This window comes from Lentinula edodes (assembly GCF_021015755.1).
Source record: "Lentinula edodes strain Le(Bin) 0899 ss11 chromosome Unknown C8R40scaffold_58, whole genome shotgun sequence".
In the NCBI taxonomy this organism is placed as follows: Eukaryota; Fungi; Basidiomycota; class Agaricomycetes; order Agaricales; family Omphalotaceae; genus Lentinula; species Lentinula edodes.
Genome location: NW_025764364.1, coordinates 99,474 through 120,551, shown reverse-complemented (window position 1 = coordinate 120,551; position 21,078 = coordinate 99,474). Strand labels below are relative to the sequence as shown.

The following is a 21,078-nucleotide window of genomic DNA, read 5'->3' as shown; positions in this document are numbered from 1 at the left end:
GTCCCGAAAGGAGCTTGAAAACGGAGGATCCTTGCAGGCATTGAATTATTTCTCTGAGGATAAAAAATTATAGCTGGAGACTTATGATTTGCTACCACCACTATGCACTATACTTGCAGGGCAGCTCTGGCATTCATTTATCAACTGTGCTGTTTCATGCACTAACATTATTGATAACTACAAATGTCGGAATTTGGTGGAGCTTGTAAAGGACTATCCATGTTACTTGATTAGTTCTTTCAATGCACAAATTGTAGTTCTCTAGACCACAGACAGCCGAGCTGATAAAACCCAAAGAGGGCACACACTACAAAGAAGCTTATATCCACACATGCTACTGTGAAAGATGAGAAAAAACAAACAACTTGAATAAAATCATTCAGAGTTGGGGATCTGCCAAGCATCCAATGCAAACTTGGCTCATCTAAAGCAACAATGGAATGTGTGGTTCAGGTAAACCATAACATCTGAAAAACCTGGATTTTCTGCTAAGAACCTGAGAACAGCAGACAGTGGCAAGTTCGGAGAGACTGCTGGGAGTGCTGTCAGATGCACCTAAATCCTAGCTCAAACTCCGGCTTTTGCAGAAAGATACATCTTGCTTCACCTAATGCTCAACAAGCTGAAGTACTGAGATACACAGAGCTGACAACTATTAAACTGCTGAAGATTTGAGCACAAATGACTTGTGCAATGCTCTGTATCACTCCTCTGTCGATTTTACAACTGGTGAGGTACAACCTTCTGATTTCCCTCTTTTTACAAATCTTTCCTTTATTGCTGTCCTATCTCATCAGGCCTGCTTCCCACCTTGTGATTGTTTTCACCTGTCAAATATCCGGAAACAACATGAGTCGAACCTCTGAATCAATTCTGGTGCTTTAACAATTCACGGGATCAAATATGCTCCGTTGGCTATTTGAACTTACCCACTCATCCAAACATTTGCAAAGAATTAGACTTAACTAGTTTACGCCAGTACCACATGAACATAATAGTTGGAATGACAGAAATCCAACTTACTTGATCTGTCATGTGGGTCATGCCAAAAGTTGTAATATCATATCATTAGTCGAATACATCCGGATTCAGCCCAGATCAATGAATCAGCAGCTTTCAAAAGATAGATAACCGCAGTAAAAATTCAATTGATTTACTTATGTGTAATGCGATGTTTGACATTATGGCATTAATGACACACAGATCAACAAAATTTAATGATTACTACATCAAAAAATATAGAATCATCATCTGTTCTGATGTATTTTTGATCCTAATCTCCTCCGCATTCTTTGGTAGGCCCCACATCGGGTTCTAACTTGTCACCATTTTTTTGAAATGATGCCAAATTTCATATATAGAACCATCATTTGTTCTGATGAGTTTTTGATCATCAGCAAAACCTGAATGATCACAGCAGTAAGGGTAGTGGCTCGACATTGCTGTCCAGCATCAAAAGCACTGGAGGCAATTTTATTTTTCAGTTTGCAGGCTGCTTTCAATGCTTTCAATGTTGTGAAGCACTGTCAGACTCTCGGCCGAAATTCCACATTTTGTTTGCAGGCTTCACATTCACTCTACTTTGGATCTTAGCGGATGTACATTATTCAAACTCCACAATAATCCTGTGGAACTGTCAGGACAATAGTGAAACACTATATCAAAGTCTGATTTCCTTCAGCAACCATCATGTCAAAATATGGGGGTTAAAACAATCATTGTTCTGATGGATTTTTACACCTCTACACATTTTTGGCGCGTCTACATGTGCTGCCGAAATATCCCCGGAAAATACTCAATTGACACATATGCTTCAAAATGCATTCCTTATGAATTTCAACTATTCAGCCAATGGACAAGCCCTGCCCGAAGTATAAGCCTATCGAAACAATGGCACTCTTTCTCATCGTACTCATTAATATTTTTCTACTGGGATTCCATGGATTTTCTTCTTGGAACTATTTCCTCACCAATGAAGAACGTAAGTGGTATATTACTTCCCCAATTTTTAGTGCCTAATTGTGTGCCATTGCATAGCCAAATATACATTCAGTGGAAGCTCAGTTCCCCTTCTTCATCCAATGATTAATGACCTCCCCGTTGTTTTGCTCACTCTGCAAGAAACAGACCATTTACAATGGAATGCAATGGATAATGTGTCCCGGGATGAATACTACACTCTTCTTGACTATCCAGCTATCTCGATCCTAAGCTCGAACCACCACATGTTTATCCTCTCTTGGTTCCATAACTTGCACTGCATTGCTCAATTTCGAGCGGCTTTAAACAACCACACTGACTGGGTCGCAACACAGGAACATTTCCATCATTGTCTTCACTACCTAAGACAGATACTTCTTTGTAACGCAGGAGACATGCTCGAACCTGGGGATTTCATGACCAGAAACTTCACCACGGAGCGCATTGGTGGTGAATTGATGTGCTATGACTTTGAGAAAGCTCAAAGCATACTCCAAGCAGAGCGTGATGATTTCAATACTTGGTATAACAACCAAGAGGATTGACGATGCCTATGAACTCAATGTATGTAAGTACTTGTTCAAAATAGTTCTTCATGGTGTTTCATGTATATTCTTCTTCTACCCATTGTAGCCAGACCAGTAATAGAGTGGAGATAAGAGGTAGAACAGAAAAGGTGCAAAAATATATTGTGGTAAAAATAGAGTTTTATTCCAAAGCACTTTCCCCAGTGGCATTAAACTCCTCCCTGGACTGATTTTACATCGAAACTCACTAATTCTCATAATCATTGAGTAAATCAATGAGATGACAGGTAGCTCTCCTACCAAATTTCTCAGCTGTTTTTAGGCCCTAAGGGTACATGTGATGGAAGGCCAGTGCACTTTGTGCGCGGAAAACTCAGTTGATTTTCTTGGTACATTAAAATAAAATAGTATACAGAAAGTCAAGAATTCACTTTATGAATGTTAAACAAATATCAAGGTGCAACTGGCTTCAAAAAAGGCAGGTGCAAAAGATGCATGTCAGGTGTTGTAGTTCTCTGGCCATTGAGTCACACCAAATTCAATGATCACAAGCACAAGGATCCTTCGCCAGGTGAAACCGCTGAGCAGTTATGCACCAAGCAAAACAGATCATAGATTTTTGGAGACAGAGATTTTGTGAAAGGTAAGACTAAGGAATATTGAGGAAACTTTAGAGAGAGAGGCCAGTAGGTAGGAAAATTTAACTAGAATTTGAGATCTAGGGAATGTACAGGCAACTAAGTAAGTATTTATATACAAGTAGTACTGAATAAATAGACTAATTAGGGAACAATGAAGGATGTCAGCTATTGAAGGAGTTAGTACTTGTAATTCTTCATAAATGAGATCTTCCATGACATGGTAGATGTCTGCATTGTGATATACCTGGACAACATCCCTGATCTACTCAGATGATGAAACTTCCCATGTGGAACACATTAGAAAGGTACTCAAAAGGCTACAAGCAAACTACCTCCATGCAAAGCCAGACAAATGTGCTTTCCATGTCAACACAGTGGAGTACCTGGGAGTGATCAGATACCTGCTGGGGGTGTCCATAGACCTGGAAAACATCAACCTAGTAATGGAGTGACCTAGGCCATGAACAGTAAAGGAGCTCAATTTACAAAATTCTATAGGACATCCATAGACAACCACTTAGGTGTGTGGCCCCGGCGGTTGGCATCCCAAGATCTACCGGTTATTGTAACCTTCCTTTATTGGTCTTTCTTGCTACACATTCCCTGTCTTACTACCTTACTTCTATTGTCTTATGCTCTACTCTGAAGTCACTAAATGTACAGCCTCCAGTAACTAGTGTAGCACTCCGCCCCATATGCTGATTAGTTAGTATAAATACTCCTGTACTGTACTTTAGTTCGGGAGTTTCATTATCATCTGAGGATACCTTGGATCAACTTAGATCACCTCTCTGTCCTCTGAAGTCTTAAGGCTTAATACCTTGAGCACTCACTACTTTGACCTCAAGATTTACTGGCTTCTGGTCTGCTCCTTGTTGTTGGCATTATTGGCATTACTTGGCTTGGCTGCTACTTGTACCTCTTGTCTCTCTCATCTGAGCTCCTACTCCAGGGACTAGTGGCATAACAGTGGTGTTGTTAATAACTTCACTACTGTCCCATCAAACCCTGTCATAAAGTATACAGCCCCTATTATTTTCCTTTTCTCATGGTCTCAATGCCTTCACTTGTACAATACATCATACCATCACAATCACTGTAAGACCTGGGTCAGAATAGGTCTTAGGGTAGGTTTTGGTATGAGGAGTTTACGTTGTAGCGTGCTAGGAGCAGGCTGGAGCTCGAAGGGAGCTATGGAAACCGCGACCGAGGACGGGAATGACCTAGTAGTGGCTGGGATTGAGAGATGTGACCCTTGAAGGGGTTCCTGTAAGGTCCAGGGAGGTCCCTAAGGCGTAGATAGGGAAGGTAGAGATATGAAACCTAGTAACATTGCGTAGGAGGAGTTGTACTCGCTAGAACGTCAACGTGAGATCGAATAGGTTGTATGGAGAGTAGGTCTCAGGTGTACAAGCTCCTGAGAAGATATACGCCCGGAAGGGGAGGTCCCGGGAACTGGGGCTTAAGGGTGGATGTCCTCGAGTGTTGGAGGTGGTAACGGAGAAGCGGCACGTAGTTCGATGTAAGGAGTAGCTTCGACGTTACCTAGATCGAGTTCCCAGAGCTTGTGGAGCAATGGGGGAGCTCGAGGAGGTTTTGGGGAGGTTAGCTCACCAAAGCGTTAGGCGTTGGGGAGCTTTAGTATTGTTCGAGGGAGCTCGGGGACTCACTCGGATTGCTTAGACATGAAGCAAAAGCGTATATTCGACCGTAGAGACGATCGTTGAGACAGTAGGCAAGAGTAGAGAGAAACAGAGGTAAAGAAACAGAGAGTAAAGAGAATTCCGTATAGGTAGCAGGTACAAAGGGACAGGGACTGGACCTATGTAAAGGGTGTGTGTTCAAAATATACCAAGCTGGGGCTTCAGGACATTGCGGCGCTACTTAAATAGGTACGGGAAGTGAACAAGAGAACATCTGGAGACATAAGGCAGCTAATCGAGGGAGGGAGGTAATCGAGATTAATACTTAAGGGGGTTGTTGGTTAGGAAGGTTTTCGTATCCGTGTCGGGGTGAAGGACGTTTGTGTAGTCGTGTCAGAAATACTAGGGGAGGTGCCTGGTGGTACTTGGGGAGGTGCAGAGAAGGTACAGGAGGTGGATAGGACATATGACAACGTGTGGCGGGTACTGGGACTGGTCTGGTTGTAGCCAGGGCATGACAGGCCGGGGCAACCAACTCTCTAGAAGACAAACGCGAACGGATGGGAGGCAATAAGGTAGCAAAGGTAGCTCTAGGGGGGGATGAAGGCATTGTGGGATGAAAGAGGAAGCTGGTCAATGTTGCACAAAAGTCAACACCCGTGTAACGACAGGCATAAAACAAAGGAAGAAGGACCTGGAGGAACTTCAACAAAAAAAATATCAAAACCCCATGTGCTTATCAGGTGATCTCCCATGAAAAATGCAAGAGGTCCTTCTCAAGGGCGCGAAGGACTGACAGGGGGGTAATGTCATGCCTTGACCTGCCTATCCTACCCCTACAATCTCACGGGACCACCTCATTCATTGCGGGACCTCCTGGCTACCTCCCCCATAAGCTCCCCCCGCCTCAGTCCAGTCTCGGCAATGCACCCAGGATTCCCCTTAACCCCATCCATAGAACTCACCTGCCGCAACAACCTGTCATGCCCTGACCACAACCAGGCCCGCCACAGCACCAACCATACGCTCCCCTATCTCTTATCTAGCTCTGCTCCCCCTTAAGGCAGTACCAACATCCCCCTGGAACCTTCCCACCTCCCCATTCCCTGAATGTCTGACGACTTCCCTGACACGCATAGCTCCCCCGACACGCCTACTACAATCAACTCCATTAAGTAGCAATCTCGATTACCTGCCTCATGTCCATTAGATCCCCTGATGTTCCCTTGTTCACTTCCCGTACCTATTTAAGTAGTTCCGCAACGTCCCCAAGCCCCAGCTTGGTATATTTTGAACACACAGCCTTTACATAGGTCTAGTCCCTGTCCCTTTGTACCTGCTACCTATATGGAATTCTCTTTACTCTCTATTTCTTTATCTCTGTTTCTCTCAACTCTTGTCTATTGTCTCTACGATCATCTATACGATCCAATACATGCTTTTACTTCACGTCTAAGCAATCTCAGTGAGTCTCCGAGCTCCCTCAAACAATGCTAAAGCTCCCCAACGCCTAACACCTTGGTGAGCTAACCTTCCCCAAACCTCCTCGAGCTCACCAACTGCTCCTCAAGCTCTGGGACCTCAATTTAGGTTGCTCCTAGCACGCTACAATGTAAACACACTATACCAAAACCTATCCTAAGACCAATTCTGACCCAGGTCTTACAGTTCTTCAAGCCATTTTTTTCCAGTGAGAGAGGAGGTATACATGTCCTCCTTGCTGTAAAATGGTGTGAGATACATTGCTACACCAAGGGTAATGTATTGTATCAGAGAAACAATTAGTGTGATTACCCATTTTGCTCTGGTAGCTTCAGAGACTTCAAATAATGGGGAAGGCATTGCAAAATGAGTGCAGAAAAGCAAAAGATTACAAAATGATAAGTGGGTGCTCGTTACTGTGAAACAAGTGCTTTCCCCCATTGTCACGCGTGATTTCAATCAAAGATCAAGTTCTATATACAGGAATCTGACACAAGTAAAGTCAGGGCGGCTCTGCACATCCAACTGACTCTTAGACAACATGTGAAAAAACATGAATTAACTGATCTAACACCTCACTAGTGACTTTGAAATCCTAACCACCCAAGGACAACCATTGCCTATATTGACCCACAAGCTTCAGCGTTGAAGTGCAACATTGAAGAAATCCACAACTATCTGTAAATATCTACAGTTTGGATAGTATAAATGTCCCAGTAATCCACAATATCTGTAAATTTCCACATACCGTTGAGGCTCCTCATACATTGGAAGATGGGAGCTGTTCTGAAATTCTACCCATTTACAGAGGGGTATCCCTTCAAAAAATGGCTTTACACAAGGCTCCCACATCTCATCAACTGGTGAGCTGATAAGAAGAGTGGGACATGTAATTTTATGCAGGCCATTTGTTACATCCCAATCTTTAAGAATCTTGCTCATGTTGAAATCCGGATGCCCTATTCCCATAAGAATGAGAACAATAAATGCCATGCTACAGTCACATAGATAACAGCTCACGGTTTCCCTTTGAAAAATCCAATGAGGCTACAAGTGGTTGGGGCCATGGATCAAGAGTACATATATGCAAATTATTATACAATTGCATGGCTTTAGTATATTCTTCTGCGTCTGTTGTTCCATTTGCTTTGTGCTTCTTGATGATTTCTGGAAGCCCGTTGGGTAATGCATCAATCCAAAAGGCAACACCCTCTCTGTAGAGCTTTGCAGAGCAGAATGTATTTGCAACAATCAGCCCTTTGAGCCCCTGGTGCATACGAGTGACGGCATAATCACTTGCTATGGTGCCTGTAAATTGAGATTACCCCCAGCAATGTCATCTAGTTGAATCAAACACCTATACCTCCCCAGGAATGACCAAGAAGAACAAAATTCCCTCTAATTCCTAGATGGTTCAGAAGATTATCGAGTTCATCCTTGAATAATTCCATGCTCCAAAATTCTGCAGGTGAGTTTGGAAAGTCACGGTAACTGATTTGGTTATAGTATACCACCGGAATACTTCAACACAATTCATCTTTGTTCTTTCAGGATTAAGGAATCATATCACCTAGCATCCGTAAAAAGCAGGTCATGGGGCCTAATTCAAAGTTCAAGAATTCATGTGTTGGGGATGATGATGAGTTACCAACGTCATACTAGAAATATTGGTTTGAATCATTGTTTACTTTCTTCAGCCCAGAAACGACTCACTAGATATGATTCATGCCCGGGCCACCATGCAGCATGACAACAGGGCATTGACCAGCTTTCAAGTTGCCTAAAACTTTGTAATAGGTTTTGAACACCCGCCCTCCTACCGTGAAGTCCACAGAATGATCAAAAGCGGATAATGGCATCTCGAATAGAGATAAGCTGCTCTTGACCTCTATATCAAGGGCGTACTTATACTAGTCTGGGGAGTATGTCATCTTGTGCCAGAATGGCAATGCAAATAGGTTGCCAGAATTTTGCAGTGACTAAGATGTGGTTATATCTAAATCAGTCGGCATTTAGGGATGTTTTTTTCATTAGGAACACTTCATGAACCTCGAGATTAAATGACGGACAGTCGCACAAGCCAGAGAGAATCAACAGCCATAGTTAGTTGACAACCTTATGACAGATTGAAAAATTATGAAAAACCGACATCTGAGAACCCAACGTGGGGCCTACCAAAGAATGCGGAGGAGATTAGGATCAAAGATTCATTAGAACAGATGATGGTTCTCCATGTGTCAATACAGTATTTTCCGGGGATATTTCGGCAGCACATGTAGACGCGCCAAAAATGTGTAGAAGTGTAAAAATCCATCAGAACAATGATTGTTTTAACCCCCATATTTTGACATGATGGTTGCTGAAGGAAATCAGACTTTGATATAGTGTTTCACTATTGTCCTGACAGTTCCACAGGATTATTGTGGAGTTTGAATAATGTACATCCGCTAAGATCCAAAGTAGAGTGAATGTGAAGCCTGCAAACAAAATGTGGAATTTCGGCCGAGAGTCTGACAGTGCTTCACAACATTGAAAGCATTGAAAGCAGCCTGCAAACTGAAAAATAAAATTGCCTCCAGTGCTTTTGATGCTGGACAGCAATGTCGAGCCACTACCCTTACTGCTGTGATCATTCAGGTTTTGCTGATGATCAAAAACTCATCAGAACAAATGATGGTTCTATATATGAAATTTGGCATCATTTCAAAAAAATGGTGACAAGTTAGAACCCGATGTGGGGCCTACCAAAGAATGCGGAGGAGATTAGGATCAAAAATACATCAGAACAGATGATGATTCTATATTTTTTGATGTAGTAATCATTAAATTTTGTTGATCTGTGTGTCATTAATGCCATAATGTCAAACATCGCATTACACATAAGTAAATCAATTGAATTTTTACTGCGGTTATCTATCTTTTGAAAGCTGCTGATTCATTGATCTGGGCTGAATCCGGATGTATTCGACTAATGATATGATATTACAACTTTTGGCATGACCCACATGACAGATCAAGTAAGTTGGATTTCTGTCATTCCAACTATTATGTTCATGTGGTACTGGCGTAAACTAGTTAAGTCTAATTCTTTGCAAATGTTTGGATGAGTGGGTAAGTTCAAATAGCCAACGGAGCATATTTGATCCCGTGAATTGTTAAAGCACCAGAATTGATTCAGAGGTTCGACTCATGTTGTTTCCGGATATTTGACAGGTGAAAACAATCACAAGGTGGGAAGCAGGCCTGATGAGATAGGACAGCAATAAAGGAAAGATTTGTAAAAAGAGGGAAATCAGAAGGTTGTACCTCACCAGTTGTAAAATCGACAGAGGAGTGATACAGAGCATTGCACAAGTCATTTGTGCTCAAATCTTCAGCAGTTTAATAGTTGTCAGCTCTGTGTATCTCAGTACTTCAGCTTGTTGAGCATTAGGTGAAGCAAGATGTATCTTTCTGCAAAAGCCGGAGTTTGAGCTAGGATTTAGGTGCATCTGACAGCACTCCCAGCAGTCTCTCCGAACTTGCCACTGTCTGCTGTTCTCAGGTTCTTAGCAGAAAATCCAGGTTTTTCAGATGTTATGGTTTACCTGAACCACACATTCCATTGTTGCTTTAGATGAGCCAAGTTTGCATTGGATGCTTGGCAGATCCCCAACTCTGAATGATTTTATTCAAGTTGTTTGTTTTTTCTCATCTTTCACAGTAGCATGTGTGGATATAAGCTTCTTTGTAGTGTGTGCCCTCTTTGGGTTTTATCAGCTCGGCTGTCTGTGGTCTAGAGAACTACAATTTGTGCATTGAAAGAACTAATCAAGTAACATGGATAGTCCTTTACAAGCTCCACCAAATTCCGACATTTGTAGTTATCAATAATGTTAGTGCATGAAACAGCACAGTTGATAAATGAATGCCAGAGCTGCCCTGCAAGTATAGTGCATAGTGGTGGTAGCAAATCATAAGTCTCCAGCTATAATTTTTTATCCTCAGAGAAATAATTCAATGCCTGCAAGGATCCTCCGTTTTCAAGCTCCTTTCGGGACAAGGGACAGGAATGAAGTTCTATTAAAGGAAAAAAATACTAAGCTTTCGTTGTATCATAAATTTACTGAGCCAATGAGAAGATTGCACTGGACAGGATTCTCAGAAGACCTCTACAAATAACTAATTGAGCTTCCACATTCACATTCACATAAGTTTACCAATCTAGCAGCTGAGATAGGTACCATAATACAAAAAGCAAAATGTGGTTGATTATTTGGTAGGTATTGGTCAAACTTCTGCAACACAAGAGGTGTGAATCTTGAAAGTATGCAACACAGCTAGATTGTATGTATATGTGAGCGAGTTTGAGACCTTCCCTCTTATGATTTCACTAACCAAGAGCTCAAGGGCAAAGTTCATCATGACTGCTACCACTAGAACGATCAACACAATCTACAAGGGAATATTAAGTCAGATGTCAGAATGACAAAGAGGAATAGGTACCTGCTTCATTTGATGTAGATGATGCCATTGTCATTGCAAAAGCACAACTAAGAATAAAGAGAAGTTTGGTCGGATTGAAGTACATTGCCAATGTTTCCTGGAAGAATGGGTTAGCCAAAGTAACATAGCCCCAGTTTTATAGCCTAGGACTGTGTACCGGACCCAATAAAGACGTCAGTCTCATGTGAATGGCCGATTGCAAGTTTTTGTTGTGTGTACATGAAATACCAGCATCTGTAACACCATTCACTTGAACAAAGTTTTCCCTAGACAGGTGAAGTTTCAGGAAATATTCGGTCAGTGATCATGTTGTTTCTCTACAAGGTGAAATGATGGTCCCAATTGATTGGTTGCTATTTACACGAGATGCAATTTGATTGTTTGAAGGTTTTCTAGAAAGCTTCCCTCTAAAGGAAAATGACTCAATGACAGAGTGAGTCATTTACAATGATTTGTATTATTTGTGAGAAGTCAGTAACGGGAACTTTTCGTGAAAATGATACCGCATTATGTGCGGGGAGTGCGGATAAATCCTGACTGATTGAACTCAATTGGGATGGGGATGTATTTGGAAGGTTTGAATTTACGTGATCATTAAAATGATTATTACTCAGCAGAAGTGAAGTAAACACAATGGCAGACTACACTCCACACACAACCAGATATTCTATGAGATGCATGAGTCTGAACACTCAGGTGTTGATGAAGGGTCAGTTGTATTTGAGCTATTTACTGTTAAAGGAAGTTGTCAGAGAAAAAAAGCAGGATCATACAGCTGCGGGGGCTACCTCCATCAAATTCACCCAAATGCGGTAAATTTAATACTACACTGAATGGGTTTTGAAGTGCTTTATCACATATCTGTTCCGTAAGTTATCATTAGCTGTCAGGGTAGTAAGGACAAGTGTTTCCGCATGGACTATGTCATTTATCAGATGATTTTATAACAACAATAACTTACATCTCCGATCTCAATTCCTGTTGCTATCATTGGGAGTGAAAAAAAATAAGGTGTATTCCCCTTTTGCATTCATTGACGGCTAGATTGACAGCCATCATAGAAATTGGTAATGTTATACATATTCTCAAATATCTCTTTGTCGGAACATTCTGAACTTTGCCCCATGTTTTGTCTTGTCTCTCATTTCCAAAACTATCTTCCTCTCCAACAAACTGTGGAGGAGGAGGAGGAAAAGGATGAGGTGCATCATGCAGAAGCAACATTACCTCAGCCCGAAATTCATGGCACAAAATCTTCCCAACGTGCCCATACTTGGGCCATTATCATTTCTTTGGGCTCAGTAATTTTCAATTGTGTGCTCCTATACCTTTCCTCCCAACATAGAGACCATTGTGTTGATCCATTATCAAAAGTGGATAATAATAACATCCATCTTTTGCGACGACCAACACCATTCATTGGATTTGATGATATAATCCGCCCGTACCCACCAATCCACAGAGAGCTCATCAACTTTCCACAAATTATACAGCGTGTCGACCGGGAGGATGTCAATCTAGTTTATGATGATGATCCATTTGCATTTATGACACGCAAGGGCCGAGTTTCACCTGAAACTCAAGTTGTTGAAATTTCATCAAAGGTTGGCATGTCTATGAGAGAAAAGGCAGAGCATTTACTAATATGTGATGCAAGGTTTCCACAATAGTTCAATTTCGGGCCATAGACTATGGTATGGAGCATTGTGAGCTTTGTATTAATTACCCTGCACAGCCAGCATGTGCCACAAAGCCGGCATTCCTCAATGTCAATCGCCTTGACTCTAAGATCCCCTTACACACAAAATCCCTTTCATATGCAACCAGGCCTGCTGTAGAATCCCAAATGGAGATGGGGGCAGGAAATAACTCTGGGGTATCATGGTCACAGGAGTTTGCATGCCACTGGGATGAGCTTCTGATATTTGAAATTTCTTACATTGAAAGCCAGTCATTATCCCAAGAATCTTGTGTAATGAAGTGGCTGCAGGAGAGAGACACTAGTCCTCTAGAAGCTAGTAAGTGGCACCAAGAGAGAAATATGATTATAACTGATTATTTGTAAAAAGGTATTTACATGAAGCAATATTCTACGGTCTGAAATTCGAGTGCCTACCACTGGCTCTTCAACAGTTATTTTTGGGGCAGGCTTACCTAGGGGCAGTGCACAGACCAATGTGGCATATTTGAATGTCTACCTAGAACTAAATTTCTAGATCTGTTATGATTAGAATGGACTGAACTGTGGACATGCACTCTAACAATTAAAGATAACCAGATATACAGAGGTGAAAGATTGTTTAGAACTTAGTGTCTGAAGAGCTTTGTTTAAACTCTAGTAACAACAAACCGTCGGCTGGGCGCTACTCTACAGGTGGGAACAGCCAACAGGTGAAACCAACACGTTGGATATGTCTATTCTGTACTGAATACAGTACTTGTAACTGATACCTAAGGCTAACACCTGATGGAATGGCATTCAACAGCCGAAATGTTGCCTTGCTTGTTGCAATCTCATATATAACCATTTCATACTTGAATGTTGGAGCACGCATGCCCAAAAATAATTGAAACAGTATCAATACCAGGTTTATTCTATCCAGACTTTATCCTACGTTTTTCACTTCCAATATGGTTAATGTGGTTTAGAGCAAGCAGAGTCATTCAAAACAAACCAGTTTGTAATGATTCCAGGCTGGCCCCCATTTCTGAATTTTGCTCAACATTGATAAATAATGTGCTTGATATTTCTATATCTCTCAGGAGCTGTAAGATCCTATCAGTATTTACTATTCAAAACATACACTATAATTTTTATTGACCAAGAGTTGTTTCAGTACCTATTGCTTGGTGCTCTGCAAAGACCATTTCATGCAGCTTGTTACTCCCAATGACTTGTTGTCTATCCTGGGATTTGAATATTTGTGTGGATGTGTTTGAAGTCCAAGCGCGGCCAGAGGATACTCGGTAGATGACAAGAAGGGGGGCAACAATCTACCAATTGAGATCAATGTTAGCACAATGATTAGCAGGAAAACTTCCAAAGTACGAGCATCTAATCTCACCTGAATTTGTGACAATGGCTGCAGGAATAGAGTTTGAACAGCCGTGTTCATAGCAAAGGGAACAATGAATAGCAATTGGAATGAGGTATACAGTAGGGAGGACTCTATAACCAGGGAGGCAATGCTGGTGTATTGGCGTCCATATGTTTTCCCCATGACTTTGCTGATTCTGTATCGATAAACCATCAAACGTGCAACAATTGCAAAAGTCATTGTAACATTCAGGGAAAATGATGTCCAGAAATAAGGCTGCGTGAAATTGATTGTTGATGATGCCCATGGTGATGATGCAGGTGCCGATACCTGGACTAACCAGAGCAGTCCTAGAACTACATCACTGTCAAGCTTTTGGTTGAGATTGATTCAAAAATTGATGTCTTACTCCATGAAGCTGTGTAAGCCAAGCAGGGTACTGTATAAACTGACCACCACGGAGCTCGGCACCCTTTATAGACCACAATGCAGCGCCAGACCTAAACACATCCATTTTCAGATCTTGATCAATTATTATTCCAGACCATGGAAATTTACCACAACTACATCAGCGAACCAATTAGATAGCACAAATGCAACATTTCCCATTTCTGAAATGGGAATGGAGAACATGACTTCCTCAAAAGCAGCTAGACATTCATGGTCAATCATTCAGCAATCATTATGGAAGTGGAAGAAGTACCTGGACCACCTGGATAGTTCCGATAATCAATGAAGCTCAGTTGAGCCATTTTTGAGGAGCCAGCCACAAACAAGGTTGCAAATACAAATGTGCAGATGACATAGGTAAGAGAGGCCAGTTGGAGCTTCATATTCAAATTGGGCCTTTTCAGACTTCCAATGAGATTGCTTATGCACATGACAGTCAACACCAGGACAATGCCATATCCAACTCCAGTGAGAATCGCTCCAATGAGCCATGTACGCTCATCTAGTAGGGTGGCTGAATCTTCACTGGGCTGCCAGCTAGGGTCAAATACAATGGCAGGCATGGTGAAAATGCAACAAGAGTGCAATCTTAGCCTCGGATTAACTTATTTATACCCAATTATCAAACTGCACGTGTATTCCTATTGACATGGGATGTAAAGAAGAAATTTGTAGTGCGCTGTATGCCAGCCATATGATCATATCAGGCGTTATGTAGGACATCATAATCTTAAAATGATGTAGATGTAGATGTAAAGATACCATTTGACTCAATTAATGTCTGAAACCTTCCGAGGGAACTATTCTACTGTACGTCTTTTTGGTGAACCACCGCTGACCTCGAACCATTTCCACAAATCATAGTTATCCAGTCAAGTATAGCTATAAGCGATTAATGCGGCCATTCTGATTACCGAACTGTCATCATGGGGATGACTAGAAGCTTCCCGTGCTGCGCTTGACCTTATTCTATGGTACATTCTTCAAATTCTGTGTTGCTGTTTAATGCCATTTGTGTGATTTTCCCATATTGCTCAACCATGAAGTTTGTCACAAGGGCTATCTTTGCAGATTGCTTGCGATACTGAGAATCTCAAGGTGTGGACTGCTTTCAGATTTCTGTACGTAAAAATCATTTGAGCACTCATTTTCAATCATCTAACTGATGTCTCCCCGACTCATTTTACTTATGTGGTCTAATTCCTTGTCCGACCTTTTCGCTCCTTCTGTGGTGCTCAACTTGAATTCTAACTGCTTTATATTGACACTGTGTGTACACTGTATCAAAACCCGGCAGAACATTATTCATTCAAGTCATCGTGAGGCCATGACAAGTATGTGTGATTTGATGATCAGGCCTGAAATCTGATTTTGTGCAATCACGGAATTTGTAATTATCCGACCACTGATCAAGCATTTGACCCAATTTATGGATGATACCTAATCCCGCATATATAAAATGAACCAATGCAGTATATACATATCATGATCGTGATGTTCACCACATGCTCAACAACAGACAAAAATTCATCAAGAACATCAGTCCCATTCAAATTTACCTACATGTGCTAAACTTGTCTGGTACTTTATTCATAGGGAAATTACCGCTTCTTGTTATCATACCGGATTATTCATCAATCAAAGCTAATCGGTTAACATAGTAATTTGAAGCCATGTTGGCATCTTGTTCTTAGGGCCATTCCATGGTCTGTTCTATGCCCCTTGCTTCATACTTGTTTCAATATTCAAGTTAATCCAAAATCACGCACAGATTACTATTTTCCACCTGACATCTTCAGACTCCGTATCTCACATAACTGAAATGGAATGCCCAACATTCCGGTCCGGCTCATATGTTTATAGTCCCATGCTTTAAAAGGACTGCCAAATGATTGATAGTTCAACCCATTTACCTGTGATGGTTGAGAAGTATATGATGCTCATTTTGGCTTTCATAGGTGTGTTCGGTACTATGGGCCTACTTCTGCAATTTCATAGTCACAAAGAAGGTAATACATTATTCTTACTTCATCAGAGTCAATAGCACTATTAATGCATATCTTCCAGCAACCAGAACAGTGCTGACCTTTGCACCTAACATCAATGAGCCAATTGCAATGCACTATGAGGCCAGCTCAGTACATTATAAGGTGGATGATGGCGAAAGTGATGATGAATATGCTCATCTCCTCCCACCTGATGGCCATACAATCCATATCACAACATCCTCGGGTATCCTTGAGACTCATACTGTTACACTTTTTCATCAACTTAAATGTCTTGATATCATACGCAAAGAATATGCATATTCTCATCCTTCAACACCCGAGCTTACCCAACATTGCTTGACATATCTACACCAAACCATCCTTTGCAGACCATACTTTGGCTTGGAGGTCACAAAGAATGTGGCAGCAACAGCAAGAAAGAGCCGTGAATTGGTTTGTCGGAACTGGGAGGCAGTCTATGAAGAGGCACAAGAAAATTGGAGAGGATACCGGGTGCTTGAGGTTCAGAATGCGAGGACAAAAGGTGTTGATATTCACTCCTTTGATCATCCACTCAACTTATCTGAAGCCACAGGCAAATCATGATTAAAGTGTAACAGCAAAGACCATGGAGCCATCAGAGCCGTAAATGCGAAATTAGTGCAAGGAAGTCTGAAGCCAACTGGCTGTGGATGAGGAAAATTAATTGAATGCTACAACCTTGTTTCGAACCTATCGCGAGATAACCATATATATTATGGGTTAAAAGCAAAGCACTCAGATGTTCCAACATAAGCAGGGGGCTATAGATGATAGGTAATCACTAGTCATGATTCATCATATAAAATAAGTTTGTAGAATTTGATAGTTGATACGGACCTAAAAACAAGGCCACCTCTAATGTTCAGTGGATGACACCGGCTCAAAAAATTCAAAGTCTAAGAAAGTCAAGTCTCAGATTTTCAAAACATATGGAAAATTCAAATTCAAAGTAAGCTGCAGGGGAAACCTAGAACTAAAATGGTGTAGTATGAATTCAGTATGGACCCTCATTTTCATCAAGTTACTCTCAATACTTTCTCCTCCCAACCTCTAAAACCTGGATTTTCAGCTGCCAAAACTGTCAAACCTGGAAAATATTCCCTCCAGTTGATCAATACTGCTGAGAGAACACTCTCCAGCTGGTTCCACTGCTCTGGGAGAGGCTAGGATACTTCTACCAGGGCCCCAATGCTGAAGAGGGCTTTACAACACTGTTGAGAAGTAAGCTTGTAGTTCCTTGCAATCCTATTGAACTAGATCACTAGGTTCAATGGCTTCTTGATGGTCTCTTTTATCAACTTTGCAGATTAAATTAACATCTATCCTTCTTGTGAGTTCAATGCTTCAGCTGATGCCTTGCACCAAGATACTCATAAACCTGTTCAAATAAATTTGGGTAAATGTGTCAGCTCAAGTTGAATGACAAGGAGATCAGATCATCTGTTTCCTCAATACCTGAGGTATTCCAAATCCACAAAATCATGACATAGCCTTCCCCAAGCCATAAAGTCTCTTCATTCCCATGGAAAATAGCCCTGATATCGCTGTCATGAAGCTCCCGTAGGTCTGCTGAATAGCCTACTTTTCCCAATTTCCCTGCCAATGTGGATAATATTGTATAATGGGTGCAGTACCACACAGCAAATGCCTCAACCCTGTCAGTGAGCTTACTTCCATCATTTGCTGACTGAGTTCCATCTCTTACACCATGGCCATACCAATGTTTCCAGTCAACAGACCAGTTGCATTTAAGTAAGTGCTTATGCCTCTGCTCTAAAGCATTGTGGGCTGTTGTATAGCAGAGCCTCCATTTGAAATCCCATAACACCAAGTCACATGATGAGCCTAGGCAGAAGACCTAGGAGGGAAGTCAAAGGGGTGGGTCATACACAAAGCAAGTTTGACCAGAGGAGGTAAGTTGTTGCTGGAGGATTACAGTAATGGACATATGGAGGGCCTGTAACTCAGTGGCCACTTCAACTCCGTGGCAGTTGCTTGTTGACCACTTGGTTGTTTTGGCACAAACTAAATCAGTGGAACCTTCAGTGACTGTCTTCATAACAAACTGAAGACACCTTTGTCATGCCTTGCCTGGTCCCAACATCTGCAAAACCTGTTTTTTCGGCTAATTCTCTGAGAGCAGCTGAGAGCGCTTCCCAGCAGCCAAAGCACCCAGAGCAGGGTTGAAATTTTGCTCTCGGTGCTTTGGGTGCTGGAGAGCGCTCTCCAGCCAGTACCCTTGCTCTGGTGAACATACAGGTTTTGCAGATGAAGCACAACATAACAGACCTTCTCCAAACCCCTGACGGACCTCCTCATGCCCTGATGCACATCCTGATACCTCCACATGCAACCACGCACCTCCACCTTCCACCTTCCACCCAACATAAATACGCACATATGACATCCCTAACTGCCAATTCCCCGGACCCTCTATGCCTTCCCTGAGATAACACTACAACTAGCCCCATTCATACCAGATTCGGATTGCCAGACTCTTGACTGAAAGGGTATTGCATTGGATTCCAAGACACATCTTCTTTGTGGAATTGGTGATAGCCCAGGTTCATTCCACACCTTCCCCATCCAAAGTCTGCAGTAAAAAGCAGGAAGAGAAAAGTATCTGATTTATGTGGTTCCTCCAAAATTCCTCTGCCTTCAGCTGTCAAGAAGCAATATAATAGTGTTACTTAGCAATAAATAATGCCGCTCCTCAGCAGGTAGGCAAGCTTTACTAAAAACAAAGCAAGAAGAATATAGTTAATTCTAATTTTGCAAATCCAACAGAGTTGGCTAGCCTTCCAATAGTTTGTTGCAGTCAAATAGTAGCTGTGCTTTTGACTCTGTCCCAACAATTCACATATATATTTTGATGGAAACTAATGTTACTGGAGATGAATATGCCAACTAAGCATCCCTCCTTACATATTCTCTGCATCTACTGCCTGCTGCCAGGGACCAATGCCAGGTTCACATTGCATCAGAAGCTTGACCAATTTATCAAAATTGGGACTTGACTTCTGACTGGCAGTATAGTACTCAGCAAGAAGATCTTTTCCAACAGGGACAGCAGTGCAAGGAACTTCATATGTTGAGGTGTACTTGAGGTTGTTTGTGGCAGCCCGTTGCTTAATCACTGCATATTGTCTAAAATATGGGGTGATCAATGCATCAGCATATTTATCCGTCATTGGGCTAGGTGAATCCACAGTCAATTAGATATTATGTGGATAGAAGAAAATCTAGTATACCCAGTGATCATATCATTGTCTACCATTATCTGGTCAAGGGCTGCATGCTTATCATAATCAAGGAATGCAGTAAACTCGGCCCCTTTCTGGTATTCTTTCACAGGGAGACTAGTATGAGTTCATATTTAGTCATATGAAGCCGACATCATGATTGTCATAAATAGGATTTAAGTTACCGACTTTGCACCAGTCCATTTGTACTCTGCAAAACAAATTACATTCAGACACTGTTCAATTTAAAGCCATAATCAACTCACCAAGAACATATGCTTTCGCCTCGAGGTTCCGGCATGCAAATTGAGCAGCTGCCAAAAGACTGTCAGTGAGATAAAATCCTCCATCGACACCAGCTGTGAGCATGCATGTATTCAGTATCACATCACTGGTGATTAACAATTGATCCATCTTTACTTACAGACCGCAACATCGTGCAAATCACCATGCTTTATAGAGCTTAGATCTACCTCTGATTGTAATTCTGCAGCATGGTCTTCCCTATAGGTGCCATGAAACAAGACAGCATCACTTTTACCAAGAGGGTGCTGAACTTGTGCATCAATTCGCTTCCTCTTGTGGGAAGTTTTAGACCTTGTGATGGTTGTGAGTGCAGTACACTGCTAGGTACATTGAGCAGGGAAAGCATATCTGTGGCCAAGCTCAGCAGATAATACTCACAGAGTTATTATTGGTTGAAGGTGACGTAGAACCAGACTTGGAAGGGTTAGTACTGGATTGATCTGAATGTCCAGCCTACTCAGGATGTGAGTTATTTCCTTGTTTTGTAGGTTGCCATTGAAACATACCCTAGGCTGGTGGAATGGAGCAGCAGCAGCCAAAAATGTCAAAGAAAAAGGGATAGCAAGCATTGAGATATGCATTGTTTGAAAATGTAAAGTGAGGGGTGTTCTAGCAGAAGAATTCTCTTGTCTGACCAGCAGGAGAGAAAAGTACCTGACTTGTGAGATGGTGAAATATCGATGCCCTTATATATCTAAGGTCCAGTACAGAGTGTCCTATATGTTCTTCCCTCAATTTAACCACAGCCATCTCTTCCTTGACACTAGACTATGTAGCGCGCAGCAGGACTGAATTGTGAGGGTAAGACGGACGAAATGGTCGACTAGTACTTTGAGCTCATTCTATGCACTCACTTTATTTTTTCACCATTATAACCGCTATACCCGACTCTGGATATCAAACAATTGCTCCTTCATTCATTTTATGCCTCAGCTCACCTTATGCCTTGACTAACCTGACCATCATACCCATGAGCATGCGTGCAATCGTGGCGGAATTGATTCAATGATTGAGATTGAAGTGTGTACACCTGCTTACTTAGATCATAGCATAGCTTTCACATATGATCCTTGGGATCACTTGACTCTGGAGGGGATATATATATATATTTCTTCGAATGAACTATTGATATATATGAGGATGCTCGAATATCTTATACAACGGCGGGTGCATTCTATGGTCTCTAGAGTCATGAGATGACATAGATCTGGCCGTCCGCAAACTCCTGTCATTGGAAACGATACCGCGAGTCCG

General features: G+C 41.8%; 6 protein-coding genes across 6 annotated transcripts; 3 read left to right on the top strand and 3 right to left on the bottom strand.

Moving 5' to 3' along the window:
• The first annotated feature begins 1,877 nt into the window (after positions 1 to 1,877).
• On the top strand, positions 1,878 to 2,548 carry C8R40DRAFT_1155636 (uncharacterized protein). Its single transcript, XM_046229602.1, has 2 exons — positions 1,878 to 1,981; positions 2,038 to 2,548. The coding sequence occupies exons 1-2, from the start codon at positions 1,891 to 1,893 to the stop codon at positions 2,523 to 2,525; spliced, it is 579 nt and encodes a 192-aa protein (XP_046080282.1). The 5' UTR covers positions 1,878 to 1,890; the 3' UTR covers positions 2,526 to 2,548.
• A 4,205-nt stretch (positions 2,549 to 6,753) lies between these two features.
• Positions 6,754 to 8,217, bottom strand: C8R40DRAFT_1131730 (Alpha/Beta hydrolase protein). Its single transcript, XM_046229216.1, has 7 exons — positions 7,987 to 8,217; positions 7,926 to 7,931; positions 7,844 to 7,873; positions 7,637 to 7,794; positions 7,294 to 7,581; positions 7,022 to 7,232; positions 6,754 to 6,961 (listed from the first exon to the last, which is right to left on the bottom strand). The coding sequence occupies exons 1-7, from the start codon at positions 8,130 to 8,132 to the stop codon at positions 6,913 to 6,915; spliced, it is 888 nt and encodes a 295-aa protein (XP_046080281.1). The 5' UTR covers positions 8,133 to 8,217; the 3' UTR covers positions 6,754 to 6,912.
• A 3,941-nt stretch (positions 8,218 to 12,158) lies between these two features.
• C8R40DRAFT_1012184 (uncharacterized protein) lies at positions 12,159 to 12,490 on the top strand (the record flags this gene model as incomplete). The annotated part of the gene is made up of 2 exons (XM_046222871.1): positions 12,159 to 12,362; positions 12,416 to 12,490. Coding segments are annotated over 2 exons (279 nt in total), but the record flags the coding sequence as incomplete, so codon positions are not given.
• A 1,082-nt stretch (positions 12,491 to 13,572) lies between these two features.
• On the bottom strand, positions 13,573 to 14,809 carry C8R40DRAFT_1060034 (uncharacterized protein; the record flags this gene model as incomplete). The annotated part of the gene is made up of 5 exons (XM_046225321.1): positions 13,573 to 13,752; positions 13,824 to 14,152; positions 14,206 to 14,296; positions 14,355 to 14,446; positions 14,500 to 14,809. 5 exons carry the CDS (start codon positions 14,807 to 14,809, stop codon positions 13,573 to 13,575), a joined length of 1,002 nt encoding a protein of 333 aa, XP_046080279.1.
• A 1,548-nt stretch (positions 14,810 to 16,357) lies between these two features.
• On the top strand, positions 16,358 to 16,732 carry C8R40DRAFT_1014129 (uncharacterized protein; the record flags this gene model as incomplete). The annotated part of the gene is made up of 1 exon (XM_046222904.1): positions 16,358 to 16,732. A coding segment is annotated over one exon (375 nt), but the record flags the coding sequence as incomplete, so codon positions are not given.
• Positions 16,733 to 17,681: 949 nt separating this feature from the next.
• Positions 17,682 to 20,405, bottom strand: C8R40DRAFT_1074249 (uncharacterized protein; the record flags this gene model as incomplete). The annotated part of the gene is made up of 11 exons (XM_046226685.1): positions 17,682 to 18,134; positions 18,213 to 18,301; positions 18,638 to 18,731; positions 18,754 to 18,938; positions 18,967 to 19,010; positions 19,202 to 19,471; positions 19,528 to 19,635; positions 19,708 to 19,729; positions 19,785 to 19,877; positions 19,943 to 20,022; positions 20,203 to 20,405. 11 exons carry the CDS (start codon positions 20,403 to 20,405, stop codon positions 17,682 to 17,684), a joined length of 1,641 nt encoding a protein of 546 aa, XP_046080277.1.
• Between the last annotated feature and the right edge of the window lie 673 nt (positions 20,406 to 21,078).